The 23,835-nt window shown below is 42.4% G+C and overlaps 1 protein-coding gene across 1 annotated transcript; it reads left to right on the top strand.

The window, feature by feature from the left end:
- Positions 1-230: 230 nt before the first annotated feature.
- Positions 231-12,452, top strand: LOC115112035 (ras association domain-containing protein 7). The gene is made up of 6 exons (XM_029638687.2): positions 231-435; positions 7,559-7,710; positions 7,832-8,488; positions 8,707-8,975; positions 11,091-11,309; positions 11,400-12,452. The coding sequence occupies exons 2-5, from the start codon at positions 7,608-7,610 to the stop codon at positions 11,304-11,306; spliced, it is 1,245 nt and encodes a 414-aa protein (XP_029494547.1). The 5' UTR covers positions 231-435; positions 7,559-7,607; the 3' UTR covers positions 11,307-11,309; positions 11,400-12,452.
- Positions 12,453-23,835: the final 11,383 nt, after the last annotated feature.

Below are 23,835 nucleotides of genomic sequence, written 5' to 3'. Positions count from 1 at the left end.
CTAATCACCATCAGGGTTTCTGGAGAATGGTATTGTACACAACAACAAAGCCTGGAATGTGTGTGTGTTAGTCAGAATGAAAACATTCCCCTTTGTTACTACCTTCAATGAAGGAGGAGCAAGGCTAGATCACAGAGTGAGTTCATTGTGTGTGTGTGTGTGAGAGAGAGAGAGAGAGAGAGAGAGAGAGAGAGAGAGAGAGAGAGAGAAACCAGTGTAGCTCCAGTTTCAGTGTGACAGTGTGCCTGGGAGGGCTGCATTCCAGAGCACCATTTAACTGCGCTCTCCCCGATCTGGGCTACAACTACTCATTACCTAATTCAACGAACAGCTTGAACAGCTTTTTGACTTTTTGTATGCTCGGATTTCCTTTCCACTTGGACTTCTCGAAGTGAAGAGTCGGGCAACCAACTAAAAGGAAGCCTAAACCAAGAGGTAAAGAGAGTAAACCTGAAACAGGTTTGTCTTCCTTCTGTCTGATGTAAATCAGAATGTAGTGGCTTTTACTGCTGGCTAATACTGCATGGAGACAGGTAAGACATTCACAAGAGCAATTTTGACTTCTCGACAAGGGTTGGAGTCAACTCTATTAAACCCAGACCTTGGAATACATGTGAATACTTTCTTGAAAATAATGTAAATAATGAGAACATTTCATAAATGACAGTTGTGCTAGTTTCCTTATTTGACTGAGTTGAAATTGACCACAAATCCTGCTTTCAATTGGTGACTCCCGTACCAAACACTGGCAATCTCAAGAGTTGGGCCTATATTGGAAAAGGTTTTTATTTCACAGAAAGTGGCTTTTAGAAACATCTAACCTACACACGTTAGCTGCTGTATCACATGGGTGCAATGAAATGAATAAGCTACTGTAACAGTTTTCTTATTTTTCTGACGGCAAATCACTGTTCTTGTGTTTGTGTTAAAGGGGTTGTGTGATTCTGCCTCAGGTTGTTGTCACAGTCTATGGTTAAAACTCAGTGCCCACTTACACAGTACTTGTCTTTGTCTGGGAAGATAAGCTATGATGCATGTAAATAATATTGGTCTATATTGGTCTATGCTAAAACTTCATAATATTCATCTGTTTGCAGACGACACTGTTATGTATGCCATTGCCCCACCTGTAGACCAGGTGTTGTCAGAGCTGCAATCTCACTTTGTTGTCTTTAAAAAATGCCCTGGTTGGTTTAAAACGTGTACTTATTGTGGGCAAGACTAAACATATGTTGTTTTTCTAATTCTCGCAGAAATGTTTCAGATGGACTACATATTTATTAATTGACTGGTTCTCCCATCGATCGGGTTCTCGCCTATAAATATCTGGGCTTTTTGATTGACAAGGATTTAATGTTTAAAAAACATACTGATTTAAAGTGGGCTTATGATTATTTATTTTTTAAATAGATCTTGCCTCTACCTTAACAGCAGGAAGCAGATTGTATAAGTCAACTTTCCTGACAGTTCTTGACTATGGTGACATAATTTACCAGAATGCAGCAGCGATTACTCTTAAACCTTTGGATGCCGTCTACCATACCACCCTTTGCTTTATCACAGGTGACAGTTGCAATAATCATCACTGCATTCTGTATCGAAAGGTTGTCTGGTCCTCGTTAAAGAACCGTAGATCACTTCACTATTCATGTTTTGTTTACAAAGCTCTACTACATAAGTTTCCAACTTTGTTGTTGAAGTATAAAAACATGAGTTACCAAATTTTGTTGACGGAGTTGATTAACTCTTGAGATTACTCTGAGGTTTTGTTTTACATTGTATTGGTTGGGCACCCTTGTGAATAAGACCATGGTCTCAATAGGGTTTCCCTGAATGAATAAAGAAGAAGAATCAAAAATAACCTACTACAACTACCTCTGCAATATCACTCAGTTAGCGGGAGAGAACTAGTCTTCTGCCATTTTTTTTTTTCATTTTAGAGTCACATCTATTTAATTTGGTGTGCGGGTATACAACTTTGATTATATTTACATTTTTTTGGCATCTGACAACGTTCGCACTCTCAAATTTAAACTTGACATCTTTACATAACGTATAGTCAAACAAACATTACTATGTCTTGTAACAATCACCCTGAACTTTATCTTGGGTAATAGTCAAACCAAACCACCTCTGTTTAAACTAGAGTGAACTGCATATACTCTCCTCTCTCAGATGTGTTTGTAAACAGACTGTGTGGTGTAGAGGTATGTGTAGGAGGGGAGGTGCCCTAAGGAATGTCAGTCTATCATTACTACATTCCATTCCTCCACTTAGCTAACCTACCAGCAGGTCTGCAGTTCGGCCTCAGAAATGGACAACTCAATATAAAGGGTTATTTCTACCAAAGCTGGTTGTGGTAGTTTGGGCTGGAACAACCTGAAATTCTGCATACCTGCATCTCTCAGTGCTCTCTCTCTCTCTCTCTCTCTCTCTCTCTCTCTCTCTCTCTCTCTCTCGCTCTCTCTCTCACATGTGCTCTCTCTCATGTTCTTTCTCTCTCTCTCTCTCTCTCTCTCTCTCTCTCGCTCTCTCACATGTGCTCTCTCTCATGTTCTCTCTCTCTCTCTCTCTCTCTCTCTCTCTCTCGCTCTCTCACATGTGCTCTCTCTCAGGTTCTTTCTCTCTCGTTCTCTCTCTCCCTTTCATGTTCTCTCTCTCTCTCCCTTTCATGATCTCTCTCTCTCTCTCTCTCTCTCTCTCTCTCTCTCTCTCTCTCTCTCTCTCTCTCCCTCTCTCAAATGCTCTCTCTCTCACATGTGCTCTCTCTCAGGTTCTTTCTCACTCTCTCTCTCTCTCTCTCTCTCTTCTTCATGTTCTCTCTCTCTCTCCTTCATGTTCTCTCTCTCTCTCTCTCAAGTGCTCTCTCTCTCTCATACGTGCTCTCTCTCTCTCTCCCTTTCATGTTCTCTCTCTCTCTCAAGTGCTCTCTCTCTCACATGTGCTCTCTCTCAGGTTCTTTCTCTCTCTCTCTCTCTCTCTCTTCTTCATGTTCTCTCTCTCTCCTTCATGTTCTCTCTCTCTCAAGTGCTCTCTCTCTCTCATATGTGCTCTCTCTCTCTCTCCCTTTCATGTTCTCTCTCTCTCTCCCTCTCATGTTCGCTCTCTCTATCTCTCTCTCTCTCAAGAGGGACTCTGAGGAGAGAGCTAGCCTCCCTGGTCAAACATTGTGAGTGTAGAATATAGAAAAAACAAAACAACGTATGTGTGCATGTGTGTGTGTTTCTGCAGCAGTGTAACCTTGCGCCTGTGAGAGAAAGTCAAATCCTACCTACATCCTGCATTTACCCTGTACTCTGTCACTATCACTGTCTGTTAGAGATCTGGGCTCACAACTACTGGCTTTCCTCTGCTGACTGTATTTTGTCGTAATGTTAAATTTTAAACAACCTCATAGATTATGTTTAAATGTCCCAGACATATTTTGGTTGCAAGCACATTTAAAGACGTATCAGATAGGGTTTCCTTTGCTTGTCGCCATAGAGGAACCCTTTTTGGTGCTATATAGAACCCTTTTTTGAAGGGCATCTGTGTTATGCTATAAAAAAAAACATTTCCCAAGGTGCTACAAAAAAAAACATTTTCTAAGGTGCTATAAAGAACCATTCAAAAATGTTCTATATAGCACCAATATATAGCATATATAGCATCTATATAGTTCCGTTATGGTTACAACCCTTTCTGGAGCTACAGTTGAAGTCTGAAGTTTACATACACTTAGGTTGGAGTCATTAAAACTCGCCTTTCAACCTCTCCACAAAATGTCTTTTTAACAAACTATCGTTTTGGGAAGTCGGTTAGGACATTACTTTGTGCATGACACAAGTACATTTTCCAACAATTGTTTACAGACAGATTATTTCACTTATAATTCACTGTATCACAATTCCAGAAGTTTACATACACTAAGTTGACTGTTTCTTTAAACAGCTTGGAAAATTCCAGAAAATGAAAACATGGCTTTAGAAGCTTCTGATACGCTAATTGACATTTCTTGAGTCAATTGGAGTTGTACCTGTGGATGTACCTGTGGATGTATTTCAAGGCCTACCTTCAAACTCAGTGCGTCTTTGCATGACATCATGGGAAAATCAAAAGAAATCAGCCAAGACCTCCGAAAAAAAATTGTAGACCTTCACAAGTCTGGTTCATCCTTGGGAGCAATTTCCAAACGCCTGAAGGTACCACATTCATCTGTAGAAAAAATAGTATGCAATTATAAACACCATGGGACCACGCAGCCGTCATACCGCTCAGGAAGGAGACGCGTTCTGTCTCCTAGAAATGAACGTATGTTGGTGCGAAAAGTGAAACTCAATCCCCGAACAACAGCAAAGGACCTTGTGAAGATGCTGGAGGAAACAGGTACAAAAGTATCTATATCCACAGTAAAAATGAGTCCTATATCGACATAACCTAGAAGGCCGCTCAGCAAAGAAGAAGCCACTGCTACAAAACAGCCATAAAAAAGGCAGACTATGGTTTGCAACTGCACATGGGGATAAAGATCATACTTTTTGGAGAAATGTCTTCTGGTCTGATGAAACAAAAATAGAACTGTTTGGCCATAATTACCATCGTTATGTTTGGAGGAACAAGAGGGGGCTTGCAAGCCGAAGAACACCATCCCAACCGTGAAGCACGGAGGTGGCAGCATCATGTTGTGTGGGTGAGAGACTGGTGCACTTCACAAAATAGATGGCATTATGAGGCAGGAAAATTATGGGGAAAAATTGAAGCAACATCTCAAGACATCAGTCAGAAAGTTAAAGCTTGGTCGCAAATGGATCTTCCAAATGAACAATGATCCCAAGCGTACTTCCAAAGTTGTGGCAAAATGGCTTAAGGACAACAAAGTCAAGGTATTTGAGTGGCCATCATAAAGCCTTGACCTCAATCCCATAGAAAATTTGTGGGCAGAACTGAAAATCCGTTTCTGAGTAAGAAGGCCTACAAACCTGACTCAGTTACACCAGCTCTGTCAGGAGGAATGGGCCAAAATTCACCCAACTCATTGTGGGAAGCTTGTGGAAGACTACCCGAAACATTTGACCCAAGTTAAACAATTTAAAGGAAATGCTACCAAATACTAATTGAGTGTATGCAAACTTCTGACCCACTAGGAATGTGATGAAAGAAATAAAAGCTGAAATAAATCATTCTCTCTACTATTATTCTGACTTTTCACATTCTTAAAATAAAATTGTGATCCTAACTGACCTAAGACAGGGAATTGTTACTAGGATTAAATCTCAGGAATTGTGAAAACTGAGTTTAAATGTACTTGGCTGAGGTGTATGTAAACTTCTGACTTCAACTGTATATTGATCCCTTGTTCATGATTCTTTATAGAAGCTTTATGAAGAATGGTTCTATAAAGAACCTTCCTCAATCTTAAATGTTCTTTCTTGATCCATTTAAAACCCAATTTTTTGTATTCTTGTGCCTGATTTATTCAACTGTTCTCAAGGCCATACGTGAATCTTTCACAAGACACCATCACTGGCCATATTCCCGGATTTCCCATACTCGGTCCTGGGGTTTTGGTTTTGGCCCTAGCACTACACAGCTGATTAAAATAATGAACTCTCATCATGCTTTGAATCAGCTGTGTAGTGCTAGGGCAAAAACCAAAATGTACATTCCTTGGGGTCCCCAGGACAGAGTTTGGGAAACTCTGCCATAGTCATATATAATCTGAAAAGGCATTACACAACACATTAGATCAACTGAACTGTGCGCAAACCACGCCCCAAAATATTTGAATGAGCAGCTCCCCTACATTTGAATTTGCACTTAAAGTGCAAAGAACCCTTTTGTGAACTGTTAAGAACCATTGGAGAGCTCAAAGGGTTCTTTGGGTCATTATGGTTCCACATAGAACCATCACTCCCCCCCCCAAAAAAACGTGTAAATCTTCAACAAATGTCTCCCCCTCAGTGCTTCGGAGAGAGATAGAATGTCGAGCAAAAGATTTCAAGAGAATGAAAAGCAGGGCATGTTTTGGAGGGAAGGGGAGTATGAGGGATGTATTTCATTCAAGACAGTTGTTCCCTCCCTCAAGGGTTCTAGTTCACTCCCTTTCACATATCTTACATCATGGCGCAGGTGAAGGCTAAGCAATAGCATCATATTGTTTTCACTACCAGGTCAAAGAGGTTTCGGAAATGAAAGTTTCTGAAATGAAAAACACCCAGAGTGTTGTTTACATTGAATTCTTTGTCGTTTAGCAGACACTCTTATCCAGAGCGACTTAGAGTTAGTGCGTTCATCTTAATTATTAAGATAGCTAGGTGGGACAACCACATATCTCAGTCATTGTAAGTACAGTGGTGGGGGAGGGGTTAGGAAGGGGTGCTGTGGGATTATTTAAGATACTCTTTGAAGAGGTAGGGTTTCAGGTGTTGCAGAAGATGGGCAGGGACTCTTGGGGAAAGCTTGTTCCACCATTGGGTGCCAGGACAGAGAAGAGCTTTGACTGGACTGAGCAGGAGCTGCCCTTCCGTAGGGCTGGGAGGGCCAAGAGACCAGAGGTGGCAGAACGGAGTACTCGGGTTAGGATGTAGGGTTTGAGCATAGCCTGAAGGTAGGGAGGGGCAGTTCCTCTTGCTGTTCCGTAGGCAAGTGCCATGATCTTGGAGTGGATGCAAGCTTCGAAAGGAAGCCAGTGGAGTGTGCGGAGGAGACGGGGCAACATGAGAGAACTTGGGAAGGTTGAACACCTATCAGGCTGCAGCATTCTGGATAAATTGCAGGGGTTTGATGGCACAAGCGGGGAGCCCAGCCAACAGCAAGTTGCAGAAGTCCAGATGGGAGATGACAAGAGCCTGGATTAGGACCTGTGCCGCTTCCTGTGTGAGGTAGGGTCGTACTCTACGGTAGTTGTAGAGCATGAACCTGCAGGACGAATCCCTGCTTTAATGTTTGCAGAGAACAACAGGGTGTTGTCCAGGGTCACGCCAAGGCTCTTTGCACTCTGGGAAGGGGGACACCTTGGAGTTGTCAACTGTGATGGGGAGGTCTTGGCCTTTTGAAGAGCAACATTCTTAGGCTGCCTTGGTGTCTGTGTCCTCCTCTCTCTCTTCTTCCTAACCTATCCTCCTCTTCCAAAGAGGTATTACGTTCTGTCTCTAGGTTTACAGCATAGGAAGCCATATTTTTCTATCAAATTCTTAGGTGCAAAGCCGCATTGAATTGGTTTTTGCTCATACCAGGATATTGACACCATGAGAATGGAACACAATACACCTCCTCCTCCCCTCACCTCCCCTTACTCTCTGGTCGGTTCTGCCTTCTCTGGTCAGGCGTCAATACAGATGATCGGTACAGGACTGTAGGTGTCGGATTTCAGAGTTGGGCGGTCACATTTTTCCCACAAGAGAAATGTGAGAGTTTTTCTGTTGAAGTCTTCGGCTCCAGTTATGGGAATACGCACCAAACTAATTTCCTCCATTGAAATACCTGATATTTGCGCCTAGGAGTTATAGGTTGATTTGGTACTGTGAAATAGTTTATTATTTGAACTAAGTATATTGACATTTCCCCTCCTCTCTCACAGGTGGATGCTGTGGTGGCCATGTTCCTCTGAGTTTGATTGACAGGCCAAGATGGAGCTGAAGGTATGGGTGGATGGCATGGTCAGGGTGGTGTGCGGCCTATCATTGGAGACTTCCTGTCAGGATGTGGTCATCGCCCTCGCACAGGCTATTGGTCAGTCTTTGTCTGATGTAATTGCCTTTGCTGTTCATTCGTTTCAAAGCTTTTTGAGCACAGTTTATCAGCTTATTCCCTTATTCCATCTCACTCCTGTCTTGGTGTGTCTTTTCCACAGGTCAGACAGGTCGCTATGTTCTCATCCAGAAGCTACGAGGCACAGAGATGCAGCTTGTGGCAGATGACTGTCCCTTAGAGTCTCTGTCTTATCTGGGTCAGCTGGCCATCGAGGTCCAGTTCATCTTGCGTCGCACAGGCCCCTCCACCACTGACGGACCTAACAGACCCACCCTGGATAGGGTCCACCCTTTGCTCAGGCACCCTTCACCCATGCCCTCCAGATGCCGAGAGCCGAAGAAGGCCCTCACTTTCAACCTTGGTCCTTCTACAATCCCCAGAAGGACTAAAGCTAACAAGGCCTGGTCACCTAGTCCAAGAGCCTCACCAGAGCCCAGGGCCTCGCCTGTTCCATCCCTGGTCTCCCCCACCGCCTCCCCTCCCCCACTCTCCCCGTCTGACCCATCCAAGGAGGAGGTCTTCAGGCAGGTGCTGCAGCAGCAGGAGATGCTACAGGACCTGGAGTCCCATCTGGTGGCTTTGGAAAGGGAGGCAGGGGTGTGGGAGATGGGGAGGCCTGTAACTCCTGTCCCAGGCCTGAATCCAGGCCTAGTAGAGGAGATGGATGTGCTGGAGACAAGGCTGAGACAGAACGAGGCAGAGCTGCATGGGGATTACTGGGAGAAGCAGATGCAGCGAGAGAAGGACAAGGAGCAGGGTATGTATTCCATTAAATTCCAGTCACTTCAATACACCTATCAATCCCCTCAGAGGCAATTTTGAAAACACATCTTAGCATATCAGTATATGTTACACATCTCCTACGCACACGTAATTTATGCAGCAATAATGTATGTAACCTAGGAATATGTAGGCCTACACTCATATACAGTAGGAACATCCAGGCACCAACACAGATTTGTATTGGCCGTACAGATATCCAGGGACATCTGCACCAACTCTACGCCTCTATGGATGAATACAACTTCCGGCTCAAGGACCTCCAGAGCCATTCATCCAGGCTGGGGCAGGACTTTCGTGTTGAGGCCCGCAGACGGAGCTCTCGTCCGGGCACCCCGCAACCAGAGGAGGCCCTGGGACCGCTGAGGGAGGAGCTATACAATCGGCTTCAGAAGGGTGCAGAGGTGGACATGTCATTGACAGAGACGAAAAAGGCATTGCAGACTGCAGAATTACGGTTACAGGTACAGTTTAATACATAACCACTGACTGAGTTTTTCCTGAGATCTGATGACATTATAGTTCCTATTATGGATGCCGTATGTTACCATTTTGCTTCATGAAGATCCCAATGGGAGTTGAACCATTTTCCTTGTCTCGCCAATAAATCCCTCTTATGTGGAAACTCTAACCTGTCCAATTGTGTTAGATTACTAGCCTACACTCTTAGAAAAATGGTTCCAAACCTTCTGGAGAAAGAGTTCTATATGGAAACCAATAGGGTTCTACCTGGAACCAAAAAGGATTCTTCAAAGGTTTCCCCTATTGCCGAAGAACCCTTTTAGGTTCTAGATAGCACTTTTTTTGTGTATGTAGTGCATGTAGCAATCAGACTATAATCCCTTCATTGTGTTCAATGATACAAAATAACTGACAAAGCCACTCACCACTAAACGTCTCACAAGAGCTAAACCCAGTGAAAGCAACCTAGGATATTCAGTATAAAAGAGCTTTGTTCAAAGATGGTTGCGTCACATTCTATATAACTTGTTTGGGGATTATTCTTTGTATCTGACACTGTAAGCCCAGAGGCAGTACATTGTGTAACTCGGCAGTCTGGGGGTTAACTGTATCCTGTAATAGCAGGAGAGCAATAAAGAGGAGTTATTGAGCTTGAGAGGACACCTGTGGAATACACCTGTGTTGTCTTCCCAAAGATGGAAACTTGCCTTTGGCTTCCTGTGTTAATAATAGAACAACTGTCTTTCCCTACGCTTCCTTATGGGACGGTTTCCCCGACGGATTAAGCTGAGCCCTGGACCAAAACGTTATTTGAATGGAAATGTTCCATTGAGCATGCTTTTTAGTGCAGGACTAGGCTTAATTTGTGTCTGGGAATCCAGCCCTATGAGTTTCTTTGGATACTCATCCTCCCCTGAATCATTTATTCCACCCCCATTTGGCTACAAACCTCATTACTAGAGTAGTATCAGATGAGATCCTACTACATTATCAGAATTTTCAGAAGTGTTATTTTACGGCGAAAGCATACCTTACGATTATTTGAGAACATAGCCCAGTTGACAAATTATTACAAACAGTAACCAGCCAAGCAGAAGCGTTACAAAACTCAGAAATAGAGATACAATTAGACCATTATCCTTTTATCTTCATATGGTTGCACTCAGAAGACATTCATTTACTCAATAAATGTTCTTTTGTTGGATAAAGTCTCTTTATATCCAAAAACCTCCGTTTTGTTTGCGGGTTTTCTTCAGTAATCCATAGGCTCAAATGCAGTCAAAACAGGCAGACAAAAAAATCGAAATTGTATCCGTAAAGTTCATAGAAACATGTCAAACGATGTTTATATTCACATCTCAGGTTGTTTTTAGCCTAAATGATCTATAATATTTCAACCGGACAATAACGTTGTCAATATAAAAGGTAAACAAGAAATGCACTCTCTCGGGATTGCGCGTGAAAAAACTCTGTGACACGTCAGGGTCCACTCATTCAGACTGGTCTTACTCCCTCATTTATAAGAATACAAGCCTGAAACAATTTCTAAACATTTAAAGAAAATCTAAAGACTGTTGACATCAAGTGGAAGGCATAGGAACTGCAAATTGAGTCCTAAGTCAATGGATACTGCAATGGCATTGAATAGAAAACTTCAAAACCAAATAAAAAATACTTCCTGAATGGATTTTTCTCAGGTTTTCGCCTGCCAAATCAGTTCTGTTATAGTCACAGACACTATTTTAACAGTTTTGGAAACTTTAGATTGCTGTCTATCCAAATCTACCAGTTATAGGCATATCATATCTTCTGGGTCCGAGTGGCAGGCCGTTTAATTTGGGCATCTTTTTCATCCAAAATTCTGAATGCTGCCCCCTAACCTAGAGACGTTAACAAGAAGTTAAGCTTCATTTTGGTGTATTGCACTTGTGATTGTATGAAAGTTAAATACTTGCAATAATTTCATTTGAATTTGGAGCTCTGCCATTTCACCGGATGTTGTCAAATCGATCCTGCTAACGGGATTTGATCCATAAGAAGTTTTAACAATCAAGTTTACATGAAATTGTTTGATGCTTGACACTAAAATAACATGACATCTTGTCTCTGCCCTCCAGGAGAGGTGTGAGGCGCTGGAGGAGATGAACAAGGAGCTGAGGCAGTGTAACCTGCAGCAATTCATCCTGCAGACGGGTGTTCCCCCTAGCCCCTCTTACTCAGACCATCCCCTCCCCGACCAGACACACGCCCACCTCCAGCCCATCGCCACGCCTTACCTCTGCATAGCAGGACTACTGGAGGATGACCAGACTGACACTCTGACTGTATGCTAGAAGGTATGCTAATATGCTAATATGTTTCATTGGTGTCATGCCAAACAGTTTGACACATTTATTCCTATCTAACCTATTCCCAAATGGCTTTAGCCAGAAGACGCCCCCTGGACTCTGAGGGAGGAGCTACACAGCTGGCTGCAGCACAAAGCGGAGCCGGACATGTCACTTGCTGACTCCACTAGATGTCAACAGTCTTTAGACTGGGAGCATCTGGATGACTCTCCAATTGCACTGTGTGTGTGTGTGTGTGTGTGTGTGTGTGTGTGTGTGTGTGTGTGTGTGTGTGTGTGTGTGTGTGTGTGCGTGTGTTTAACTATTCTAGTAAACAAACAAGATGTTGACCACCTGGGCATATTTTGTTAGTCCCCACGAGGTCAAATGCTATTTCTAGGGGGTATAGGGTTAGAATTATGTTGAGGGTAAGGTTTAGATTCTAGGGTTAGTTTTAGGGTTAGGAGCTAGGGTTAGGTTTAAGGTTAGGGTTAAGGTTAAGTTTTTGGGTTAAGATTGGAGTTAGGGTTAAGGCTAGGGTAAGGGTAAAAGTACGGGTTAGGTTAGTGACAGGTTTAGGGTTAGTAGTTATGGAAAATAGGATTTTGAATGGTACTGAATTGTGTCTCCACAAGGTTAGCTGTACAAGACGGTGTGTGCATGTGCGTGTGCGTGCGGACATGTTTTTCTATACTTGTGAGTATCAAAGTCCTCACAACAAACTAAAATTCAGAGAAGTGATGACATTTTGCCAAGAAGGCTATTTTAGGGTTAGTGGATAGGTTTAGGTTTATTGTTAGGGGTTCAGGTTAGGGTTAAGGTCAGTGTTAAGGTAAGGGTTAGGTTTAAGGAAAATAGGATTTTCAATGGGAAGAAAATGTTAGTTCGCAAAAAGTCCTCACATGTATAGTATGACATAGCTGTGTGTGTGTGTGTGTGTGTGTGTGTGTGTGTGTGTGTGTGTGTGTGTGTGTGTGTGTGTGTGTGTGTGTGTGAGAGAGAGAGAGAGAGATCTATAGCCGGTGGATTGGTTGACTTTTAATACAGTATCTGCAACATTCTAGTATTAATGTATCTATTAACTTTAACATATTTTATGAAATATTAATTTTCTAAAGATGTACTCCCTATGCAATAAAGATTACTTAATGTTTCTCAGTTTCATTTTTAAATTTTATTTAACCAGACATGAATTGATTGACAGTGCAATATTTCATGAAGGCCTAAACTCTTAGAAAACAGTGTGCTCCAATGGGGACAGCAGTAGAACCCTTTAGTAACCATGTTTCTAAGAGTGTAAAACCATCCCCAACCAGCACAGGGCATTAGGGATGTGACTATCCTAAAAAGTCCACAGCTGTTTACTGATCATGTTTTACATTTATATAGTAAAGTCATGTGGGTAACTTGCCCCTTTCATCACCAAAGCGCTATGGTGAAGTTAACTTGATATTCGATATTGACTTTAGCGTATAATAATGTTCATAACTAACGGACACTCAGTGGTGAAAAAATAACAAAATTGTTATGCTTGAGTAAAAGTAAAGATACCTTAATAGAAAAAAAAGTTAACGTCACCTAGTAAAATGTCACTTGAGTAAAGGTCTAAATATACAGTATCTGGTTTTAAATGTACTTAAGTACTGTGGTGGAAAAAGTACAACATTGTTATACTTCAGTAAAAGTAAAAAGTAAAAGTAAATGCTATACATGAAATTCCTTATATTAAACAAACCAGACGGTACAATTTTCTTGTTTTATTTTATTTACCGACAGACATTGACACACTCCAACCCTCAGAAATAATTTCCAAACGCAGTATTTGTTCATAGTGAGTCTGTGACGCACCCAAAATGTATCTTTTCTCCTGTTTAACACAAACTATGATCTGTTTTACGTGGTTCTATGCCTGAGATTTTTGGGAGCTCGTCCAGGATCGGCGCCACCTGTTGGTTGTGTCATGACTGTCCTGATCAGGTGAGGTTACAGGAGACCACAACCCTACAGATTATCTCTCAAAATGATCTCTACACTACAGCCTGTCGAGACTCAGCACACAGCACCACATAGTTATCCACCACACAGTAGCAGTCATTCTGAATCTGTACCACACCAGACACATGAGAAAGTGGTCTCCCGAAGAGATCTCTTCCTAACACTGCAGAGCATAAATAATAAAGGGGGGTCAAATAAGCGACCATGTGTCAGACATAAGCTACAACAATGTTTGCAGATGGAAAAAGGTACCAAAGATAACTTCAGTGATCCAGAGATAGTCAGAAGTGTACTGAGGATAATAAAGCCAGCAAACTTTAAGTACATGCTCATAAATAAGGATGACATCACAGTAGCTGACCTCAAGGGGTTTCTCCAGTCTCATCTGGGGGAAAAACATTGCACATACATGTAACTATCCCAAGAGCTAGTGTGCACCAAACAGAATGAGCATGAGATGCCACAACAGTTCATTTACCAAGTTAAAGGGCTAAAACTGAGAATTCATTCATGTCTAAACAAGCCAATGCTGACAAAGTACAGCTCAGAGACAGTCCATGTAATGCCCGGGGTGTAGTGGAGGAAGAAGTCAGGCGCAGGAAACAGAGGGTTCAAGGTAGCGATACTTTTAACTCACCACACTGGTGGAAATGACGCCACCCAAACAAATGCCCCAAAACACGGCAAACTAAACAGTCCAGAAAAACACACATAGACTTAACACCGTGACTTACAGTCGTGCACAATAGTACACAGAAAATAATCAAGCACACCCAGCAGTCGGGCCGGCTGGATAATTAAGACCAACCAATTAACCTACCTAAACACAGGTGTAACTAATAAACAGACCAGGGGAAAAAAGGATCAGTGGCTGCTAGTAGGCCGATGACGAACGACCGCCGAGCGCCACCCGAACAGGAAGGGGAGCCACCTTCGGTAGGAGTTGTGACAGTCCAAGGTGTATTCCAACACACAGTGTAGCAGGGACTAGGGCATAGGCATGGTGATGTCCACAGGGAGCTGAAACCTCTCCTTTCAGACAACCAAGTAAGTGATGAAGAAATACTGAGGCATGTAATGAAAATGACTAATGATGAAAGCGAGAGAAAACGTGGGCTAGGATCAACACCCGGCCATAAACCTACAAATGTATTCAGTATGCAGCTTGAGGAAGAGCCTGGTAAAGATCCTAATGTTAAGGAAAAGGTCCCATAAAAGCAAAAATACCACCACACAACAACTGCACAGGTTGAAGCACTAACACGCATAATAGATTCCTTGAAACAGCCAGTACAGCCAGAGCACACAGGCCAGTGTTCCGCAAATAGGCCTCCTAGGCCTACAGTGGAATGCGAAAGTATCCACCCCCCTTGGCATTTTCCCTATCTTGTTGCCTTACAACCTGAAATTAAAATGGATTTTTGGGGGGTTTGTATTATTTGATTTACACAACATGCCTACCACTTTGAAGATGCAAAATATTTTTTCTTGTGAAACAAACAAGACATTAGGCAAAAAAACTGAAACTTGAGCATGCATAACTATTCACCCCAACACCACCAATCAATACTTTGTATAGCCACTTTTCTCAGTTACAGCTGCAAGTCTCTTGGGGTATGTCTCTATAAGCTTGGCACATCTAGCCACTGGGATTTTTGCCCATTCTTCAAGGCAAAACTGCTCTAGCACCTTCAAGTAGGATGGGTTCCGCTGGTGTACAACAATATTCAAGTCATACCACAGATTCTCAGTTGGATTGAGGTCTGGGCTTTAACTAGGCCATTCCAATATATTTAAATGTTTCCCCTTAAACCACTCCAGTGTTGCCGCAGCATGCTGAGGGTCAGTGCCCTGCTGTAAGGTGAACCTCTGTCCCAGTCTCAAATCTCTGGAAGACTGAAACAGGTGTCCCTGAAGGATATCCCTGTATTTAGCGGCGTCTGTCATTTCTTCAATTCTGACCAGTTTCCCAGTCCCTGTCGATGAAAAACATCCCCACAGCTTGATGCTGCCGCCACCATGCTTCACTGTGGGGATAGTATTCTCGGGGTGATGTGAGGTGTTTTCCTCGATGGCCAAAAAGCTCAATTTTAGTCTCACCTGACCAGAGTACCTTCTTCCATATGTGTTGGGAGTCTCCCACATGCCTTTTGGTGAACAACAAACGTGTTTGCTTTTTTTTCTTTAAGCAATGGCTTTTTTCTGGCCACTCTAAAGTAAATCCCAGCTCTGTGGAGTGTACAGCTTAAAGTGGTCCTATGGACAGATACTCCAATCTCTGCTGTGGAGCTTTGCAGCTCCTTCAGGGTTATTTTTGGTCTCTTTGTTGCCTCTCTGATCAAATGCTCTCCTTGCCTGGTCTGTGAGTTTTGTTGTGGTGCCATATTCTTTCCATTTTGTAATAATGGATTTAATGGTGCTCCGTGGGATGTCCAAAGTTTCAGATGTTTTTTTACAACCCAACCCTGATTTGTACTTCTCCACAACTTTGACCCTGATCTGTTTCGAGAGCTCCTTGGTCTTCTTGGTGCCACTTGCTTGGTGGTGCCCCTTGCTCAATGGTGTTGGAGACTCTGGGGCCTTTCAGATCAGGCATATATATATACTGAGATCAAGTGACACTTAGATTGCACACATGTGGACTTTATTTAACTAATTATGTGACTTCTGAAGGTAATTGGTTGCACCAGTACTTTTTTTTCACTTCACCAATTTGGACTATTTTGTGTATTTCCATTGCATGAAATCCAAATAAAAGTCTATTTAAATGACAGGTTTTATTGCAACAAAATAGGAAAAACGCCAAGGGGGATGAATACTTTTGCAAGGCACTGTAACAAGTCCGCCATATTAGATGTAGTAGGGATGACAACACATTATATTGATATCAGTGATGGTCATTGTCGTTTAAGATGAGGGAGGACAATTATTTTTTTATGAGCATGGCCTTATTTCTATTGCAGTATATTGGATGACTGTCATTCATTTTCCATTCACCTAACTCAATGTAACTTCGATAGGTTTATGCTACTACATGATAGTTGAATTTTCCTTGTGACCATCATGAGGTTGCTAGCCTATGAATGAAAGTTTACAACATAGGTGCACAGGTCGAGAGACAATTTTGTAATCAAGGTGACATATTTAATACCACCTTGCACACTCTTGCCTTGCACACCCTTGTCTTGCATCTAGCTAGGGTGTAAAATCCTTAGTCCAACAGTTACAGAGTTTCTATAATTCAGGTATGTTAATCCCCATTTTGTTCCGTTTGCTTCCGTTTTCCAACAGAATCGGCAGAACGAATACACCCCTGATTATATGCAAACATAGTTCACTTTCATTGCAGCCACATACAAACAGCATGATCCCTTTGATTGTTGTATAATTCCTTCTCGCTTTGCGCACTCTCCTCCTCTCACCTTCTCTCTTTGCTTGTGGACTTCAGTGCACAAGACGTAAGCTGTATGTGACCAGGCGAAAAAACCTTTCCAAGCCAAACCTTCATAGCATAACCGCTACACACAGCCTACTTCATTGTCACCATATTAACGTTACAGTCAACATAGTAGGGGGTGCAGGATGGTAGAGGTAATTCGTACATGTAGTTAGGGGTAAAGTGATTATGCATATATAATAAACAGTGACCAGCAGCAGTGCAAAAACAAAGGTTGCCATACCAGGCAGTGATGCAACTGGTCAGGATGCTCTCGATGGTGCAGCTGTAGAACATTTTGAGGATCTGGGGACTCATGCCAAATCTTTGCAGTCTCCTGAGAGGGAAAAGGCATTGTTGTGCCCCCTTCATGACTGTCTTAGTGTGTTTGGACCATGACAGTTTGTTGGTGATGTGGACACCAAGGAACTTGAGACTCTCAACCTGCTCCACTACAGCCCCATCGAAGTAAATGGCGGCCTGTTCAGCCCTCACTTTTCCTGTAGTCCACGATCAGCTCCTTTGTCTTACTCATGTCGAGGGACAGGTTGTTGTCCTGGCATCACACTGCCAGGTCTCTGACTTCTTCTCTATAGGCTGTCTCATCGTTGTCGGTGATCAGACCTACTGTCACGCCTTGGTCTTAGTAATTTGTGTTTCCTTTAATTATTTGTTCAGGCCAGGGTGTGACATGGGTTCATTGTGTTGTCGTATTGGGGTTTTTGTAGGCATTGGGATTGTGGCTGATTAGGGGTGTGTCTAGAGTAGGCTTGGCTGCCTGAGGCGGTTCTCAATCAGAGTCAGGTGATTCTCGTTGTCTCTGATTGGGAACCATATTTAGGTAGCCTGGGTTTCACTGTGTATTTTGTGGGTGATTGTTCCTGTCTCTGTGTAGTTTCACCAGATAGGCTGTAATTAGGTTTTCTCGTTTCGTTTGTTGTTTTTTTATTTTTTTATTTATTTCATGTATCGCTATTCTTCATTAAAAAAACATGAGTAACCACCACGCCGCATTTTGGTCCGACTCTCTTTCTACAGACGAACGCCGTTACACCTACCATCTTTGTGTCATCAGAAATCTTAATGATGGTGTGGGAGTCATGCTTGGCCATGCAGTCGTGGGTGAACTAAGCATAGACCGCTGAGGGGCCCCCGTGTTGAGGATCAGTGTGGCGGATGAGTTGTTGCCTACCCTTACCACCTGGGGGCAGCCCGTCAGGAAGTCCAGGATCCAGTTGCAGAGGGAGGTGTTTACTCCCAGGGTCCTTAGCTTAGTGATGAGCTTTGTAGGCACTATGGTGTTGAACGCTGAGCTGTTGTCAATGAACAGCATTCTCACATATGTGGTCGGAAAGGGCAGTGTGGAGTGCGATGGAGATTGCGTCATCTGTGGATCTGTTGGGGCGGTATGCGAATTGGAGTGGGTCTAGGGTTTCCAGGATGATGGTGTTGATAAGAGCCATGACCAGCCTTTCAAAGCACTTCATGGCTACCGATGTGAGTGCTACAGGACGGTAGTCATTTAGGCTGGTTATCTTCGCTTCTTGGGCACAGGGACTATGCTGGTCTGCTTGAAACATGTAGATATAACAGACTCGGTCAGAGAGAGGTTGAAAATGTCAGTGAAGACACATGCCAGTTGGGCTGCGCATGCTCTGAGTACATGTCCCGATAATCGATCTGGCCCTACGGCCATACAAATGTTGACCTTTTTAAAGGTCTTGCTCATGTCGGGTATGGAGAGCATGATCACACAGTCGTCCGGGAATAGCTAGTGCTCTCATGCATGCTTCTGTGTTGCTTGCCTCAAAGCGAGAATAAAAAGGTATTTAGCCTGTCTGGTAGGATCGTGTCACTGGGCAGCTCTCCGGCTGGGTTTCCCTTTCTAGTTCGTAATAGTTTGCAAGCCCTGCCACATTCGACGAGTGTTAGAGCTGGTGTAGTAGGATTCAATCTTAGTCCTGTATTGACACTTTGCCAGTTTGATTGATTAGTCTGAGGGCATAGCAGGATTTTTTTATAAGCGTCCGGATTAGTGTCCCGCTCCTTGAAAGCGGTAGCGCTGGCCTTTAGCTCTGTGTGGATGTTGCCTGTAATCTATGCCTTCTGGTTGGGATATGTACATACAGTCATGGCCAAAGGTTTTGAGAGTGACACAAATATTAATTTTTACAAAAGTCTTCTGCCTTAGTTTGTATGATGGCAATTTTCATATACTCCAGAATGTTATGAAGAGTGATCAGGTGAATTGCAATTAATTGCAAAGTCCGTCTTTGCCATGCAAATTAACTGAATCCCCCCAAAAAACATTTCCACTGCATTTCCTTTGTCAATCATGGTTACCTGCAAGGAAACACGTGCCGAAAGTCCAGCAAGCCTCAGGACCGTCTCCTAAAGTTGATTCAGCTGCAGTATCGGGGCACCACCAGTACAGAGTTTGCTCAGGAATGGCAGCAGGCAGGTGTTAGTACATCTGCACAAACAGTGAGGCGAAGACTTTTGGAGGATGGCCTGGTGTCAAGAAGGGCAGCAAAGAAGCCACTTTTCAGGGACAGACTGATATTCTGCAAAAGGTACAGGGATTGGACTGCTGAGAACTAGGGTAAAGTCATTTTCTCTGATTAATCCCCTTTCCGATTGTTTGGGGCATCCAATAGATGTTGACCAACATATGCATATCTGTATTCCCAGTCATGTGAAATCAATAGCTTATGGCCTAAATAATGTATTTCAATTGATTTCCTTACATGAATTGTAACTCTAAAATCTTTGAAATTGTTGCATGTGTATATTTTTCTGCATATCTAAGCATACTGTACCTCTTGAGCTGTCTGTGTCATCCTGACTGGTGGTTCTTTTTTTAAAGAAACTAAATATGCTTCTCTGCAAAAATCTGGTTTAAAGATTGAAAGGAATATGAGTCTTATTCCATACATTTGTTTTTACTTGCTTTTCTAAACTCTACTAACCTTGCCAGCAGGCATGCCAGCTAAGATAGTTAGACAAGTTAGCTACTCTAACTTGATAGCCTGAAATGGCTTCTTGGTAGCTAGTTATGAAATAAAATAGTAGTATTATAGAGAAAATACATAAATACATAAGTAATTGTCATTACAGCTATTCTGTATGTTTTGTAGTAGATTTAGATGTTTTTTGCATCTTCAGAAAGCCAAATCCTGTCCAGTGGATTGGATTCAGTGTGATCTACCAAATCCAGTCCAGTGGATTGGATTCAGTGTGATCTACCAAAGACAGTCCAAGAGTGGACATCAGCCCAGTTAGCAATGAGCACTCGGCAGGCAGAGTGATCGATTGAGGTGCGACAGTTGGGACACCCATTGGCATCGCTGGTGGGCACCTGCTACAGGCCAATTTTATTCAGACGGCAGCCATGCTCTTCCTGCCAGTGGAGCACAAAGCTGATCTTCTCCCGACTGGCGGCACTGCCCGTCGAGGCAAGCCACTTTATTCAGCATCGATCCTGCTCCCCATAGCTGCTTATTTGACATATTTATGTTTATTTTACTTTACATAAATTGGATGCCATGCACATTTTAATAAATGTTAGTGGACAAATTATAATGTGTATACAAAATGATATCAGATAACAATGAGGGCCAATCCTTGTCCTCTGGGTCCACAGGTTATGAAAAAGAAACCAAGTTATATCACATTTATTTGTCATATACAATGCCTATAGAAAGTCTACACCCCCTTAAACTTTTTACACATTTTGCTGCCTTAAAATGACATATAAAAAGGGATTGAACGTTTTCCTACAGATCTACACAACCTGCTTCACATTTTAAAGGTAAAATAAAGTTATAGAACATCCCCCCCCCAGGAAATATCATAATCGCATAATATTTGGTGGAAGCACCTTTGGCAGCCATTACAGCTGTGAATCATTTGTAAGATACTATCAACTTTCACAACTCTTATCCTGCCTGTTTGGCCCTGTCTGGGGGTATCGTCAGACGGGGCCACAGTGTCTCCTGAACTATCTTCCAGTTTTTATGCTGCAGTAGTTTGTCGGGGGGCTAGGGTAAGTCTGTTATATCCGGAGTATTTCTCCTGTCTTTTCCGGTGTCCAGTGTGAATTTAAGTATGCTCTCTCTAATTCTCTCTCTTTCTCTCTATCTCTCGCTCTTTCTCTCGGAGGACCTAAGCCCCAGGAGCAGGCCTCAGGACTACCTGGCCAAATGACTCCTTGCTGTCCCCAGTCCACCTGGTTGTGCTGCTGCTCCAGTTTCAACTGTTCTGCCTGAAGCTATGGAACCCTGACCTGTTCACCGGACATGCTACCTTGTCCCAGACCTGCTGTTTTCAACTCTTCACCCAACTTATTGTGGGAAGCTTGTGGAATGCTACCCAAAATGTTTGACCCAAGTAAAACAATTTAAAGGCAATGATACCAAATACTATTTGAGTGTATGTAAACGTCTGACCCACTGGGAATGTGATGAAAGAAATAAAAGGTGAAATAAATAATTATCTCGACTATTATTCTGACATTTCCAATTCCTAAAATGAAGTGGTGATCCTAACTGACCTAAGACAGGCCATTTTTACTAGGATTGAATGTCAGGAATTGTGAAAAACTGAGTTTAAATGTATTTGGCTAAGGTGTATGTAAACTTCCGACTTTGACTGTATATAACACACTAATCAGGGGAAATGGGAACCAGGTGTGCATAATGATACAAGACAGTCTGGGGTTGGTGGTAACGAATCCAGTTCAGTGACGCCTAGAAGGCCAGTGACGTAGACGTCCAGAGCTGTTGAATGGAATGAGCAGCAGTACCGGGGGATCCGTGACAAGGAGGTATAAGAAAGCTTAAGAAATATATTTCTTTAGCTTTAGACTAGTCCCGGGACACTTGTAAAGCAAAATGGAGAACACAATCGTGTTCGTGAAAGTCTCTCCTTTCTACAGTGGGGTCACATTACTGTAGTTTTAGCTCAAACTGTGCAGACATTACAGACAAACGTTGGCACACCAGCGTTACCTAATTCAGATGAGTCCCGTGGGGTTTGTGTAGGTCGTAAAAAGCAAAACGGAGAACACTATCGTGTTCGTGAGAGTCTCCTCTTTCTATAGTGTTCATAATAGTTTGTAACCATTTGTAAGCATTTGGATGCTACAAACACATGCTTTTTCATGAGAAGACCAATTTTCAGGATGCCTCCTGGTCTGACAAACAGAGCTGTAGCTCTGTCACTTTCCACCGCAGATGCGGAAGGGTAGGCAGATGTGTTGGATTGAGACGCAGCCCATGGGGAAAAAAACACATCTCTAGCTTAAATTGACAGATTTTGCAGTGGATTTTTTGTATTGTGTTACTTAAATTGACACACCGGTGTGTCAATAGATTAGGGGGTTTAAGGGCCGGTTTCCCTGACACAGATTAAGCCTCTTAAATTGCCAGTGTCGAAATCCCCTTCAATAACCCATGTGTAGCCTACAACATATTCCATTTTATTCACACTTAATAAACAATCAACAAATGTGAATTTGTTTGGTGACAGCAATACTACAGACAAGACTAATTGTAGGCTTTAACATGGGACACAACATTGCAGTAACATCTAGATAAATATTGTTGAAAGTAGGAATTCGAAATTTGGATCACATGTAGGCCTATGTAATTAGATTGTAAGGATGTAAGGATAAATATGTATTTAAGTTCTAAATAGTCATGCACCCAAAACAGTAAACATGCCTTGATAATAACCAATGATAGTTGGCTATATTTATGAGCATGTGGTGCCTTTCACTTCCAGAAAAACAGGTCTCACACAATGCTGTGGTTCTGACTTCAAGTTGCAGTTGTTGGTGAGGAGCAAATGGAGACATTTCCAGTCGACTGCAGTCGAAAGCTCATGGCCTGTGATCATTTGGTTGTTGTAAAGGTCATGCAGTCGACATGTAGTTGCAAGTTGGACAAGTTTATACCCATTATGCAGCACACTTTGAAAGGCGGTGACCAACGTTGTTCAACGTCTTATCAAAACTGATCCACTCGAACGCGCCCAATGTCTTCAATTGAGCCCAGACCTGTGTGTTCGACAGGTCATTACAAACATTTTCGCAGTCTTAAAGTTAACAGGCAAAAATGACATGCACAAGCAAGACTATTAAAGGGTCACAGGAGTAAAATGAAAGCATTCAAGTGGATTTTGCAACACTCAACCGCAGAAAATAGATGGCTGAAAAAGACAGATCCTCCGGTGGGCTGGGCTTGTGCGTTGAGACTGAAACTAATAACGTATTTTTCTTGGCACTAACTCCGTTATGGTTCGTTGGACAAAGCCTGTCGGGAAATGAATGCCGTTTAAGTAGGGTTTTTGGATAAATGCCGAAGATATGATATGTGGTATACACAGGCTTAGGCGATCTTATACATTTTGTTCTATGAGGTAATCTTTATCAGCTAACGTGACTTTTTGTGGATTTTGAAGTGTTTATGTCATAAAAAAAAGCACATAAAGGCTTCATAATTCATAAAGGTAATGTTAACTATCTGATATTATCCATTAGAACAAAACGTATAAGATCTCCTAAGCCTGTGTTAACTTCAGACCTGATTTTTGGCGTTTATCCCGAAACCCTATTTCTTTCCCCATTCATTTTCCCCATGATAATGGCTGAACAAACCAGACGTAACTCATTTCCGTTTTTTAGGACTACAAACTGGTGAGCTCTATACCGAGGGGACATTTACAGTAAACGAAAGTCAAGTATGACAGAGGATATCGAAACCAAAGCGTTCTAGATTTTTGAATGTTGATTAGATACATTGTCTATATTAATTTGAAATGCATAGTGCCACTTTTTTCCCCTTGCCATTCATTGTCACACAACCGCACTTGGTTCTTTATAGATGCAAAACATCTGTACAATCAGACTATTTAGATTATCAGGATACTTGTATGTGTTTTGAAAAAGTTTTGGCAGTAAAAATGTGTATCTTGTAAGCCCTTATATTCTTTTTTAAATACCTATTCTGTGTTGTACTTCAGAGTCTATACTTTTCTTTTATGAAAAAGGAGCAATAATCTTGCATGAATGGGATGAGAAGTGAACTGTTTGGACCTGCCTAT

Source organism: Oncorhynchus nerka, linkage group LG27 (genome assembly GCF_034236695.1).
Source record: "Oncorhynchus nerka isolate Pitt River linkage group LG27, Oner_Uvic_2.0, whole genome shotgun sequence".
Taxonomy (NCBI): Eukaryota; Metazoa; Chordata; class Actinopteri; order Salmoniformes; family Salmonidae; genus Oncorhynchus; species Oncorhynchus nerka.
The sequence above is the reverse complement of the archived record's forward strand: the minus strand, read 5'-3'. Positions and strand labels throughout refer to the sequence as shown.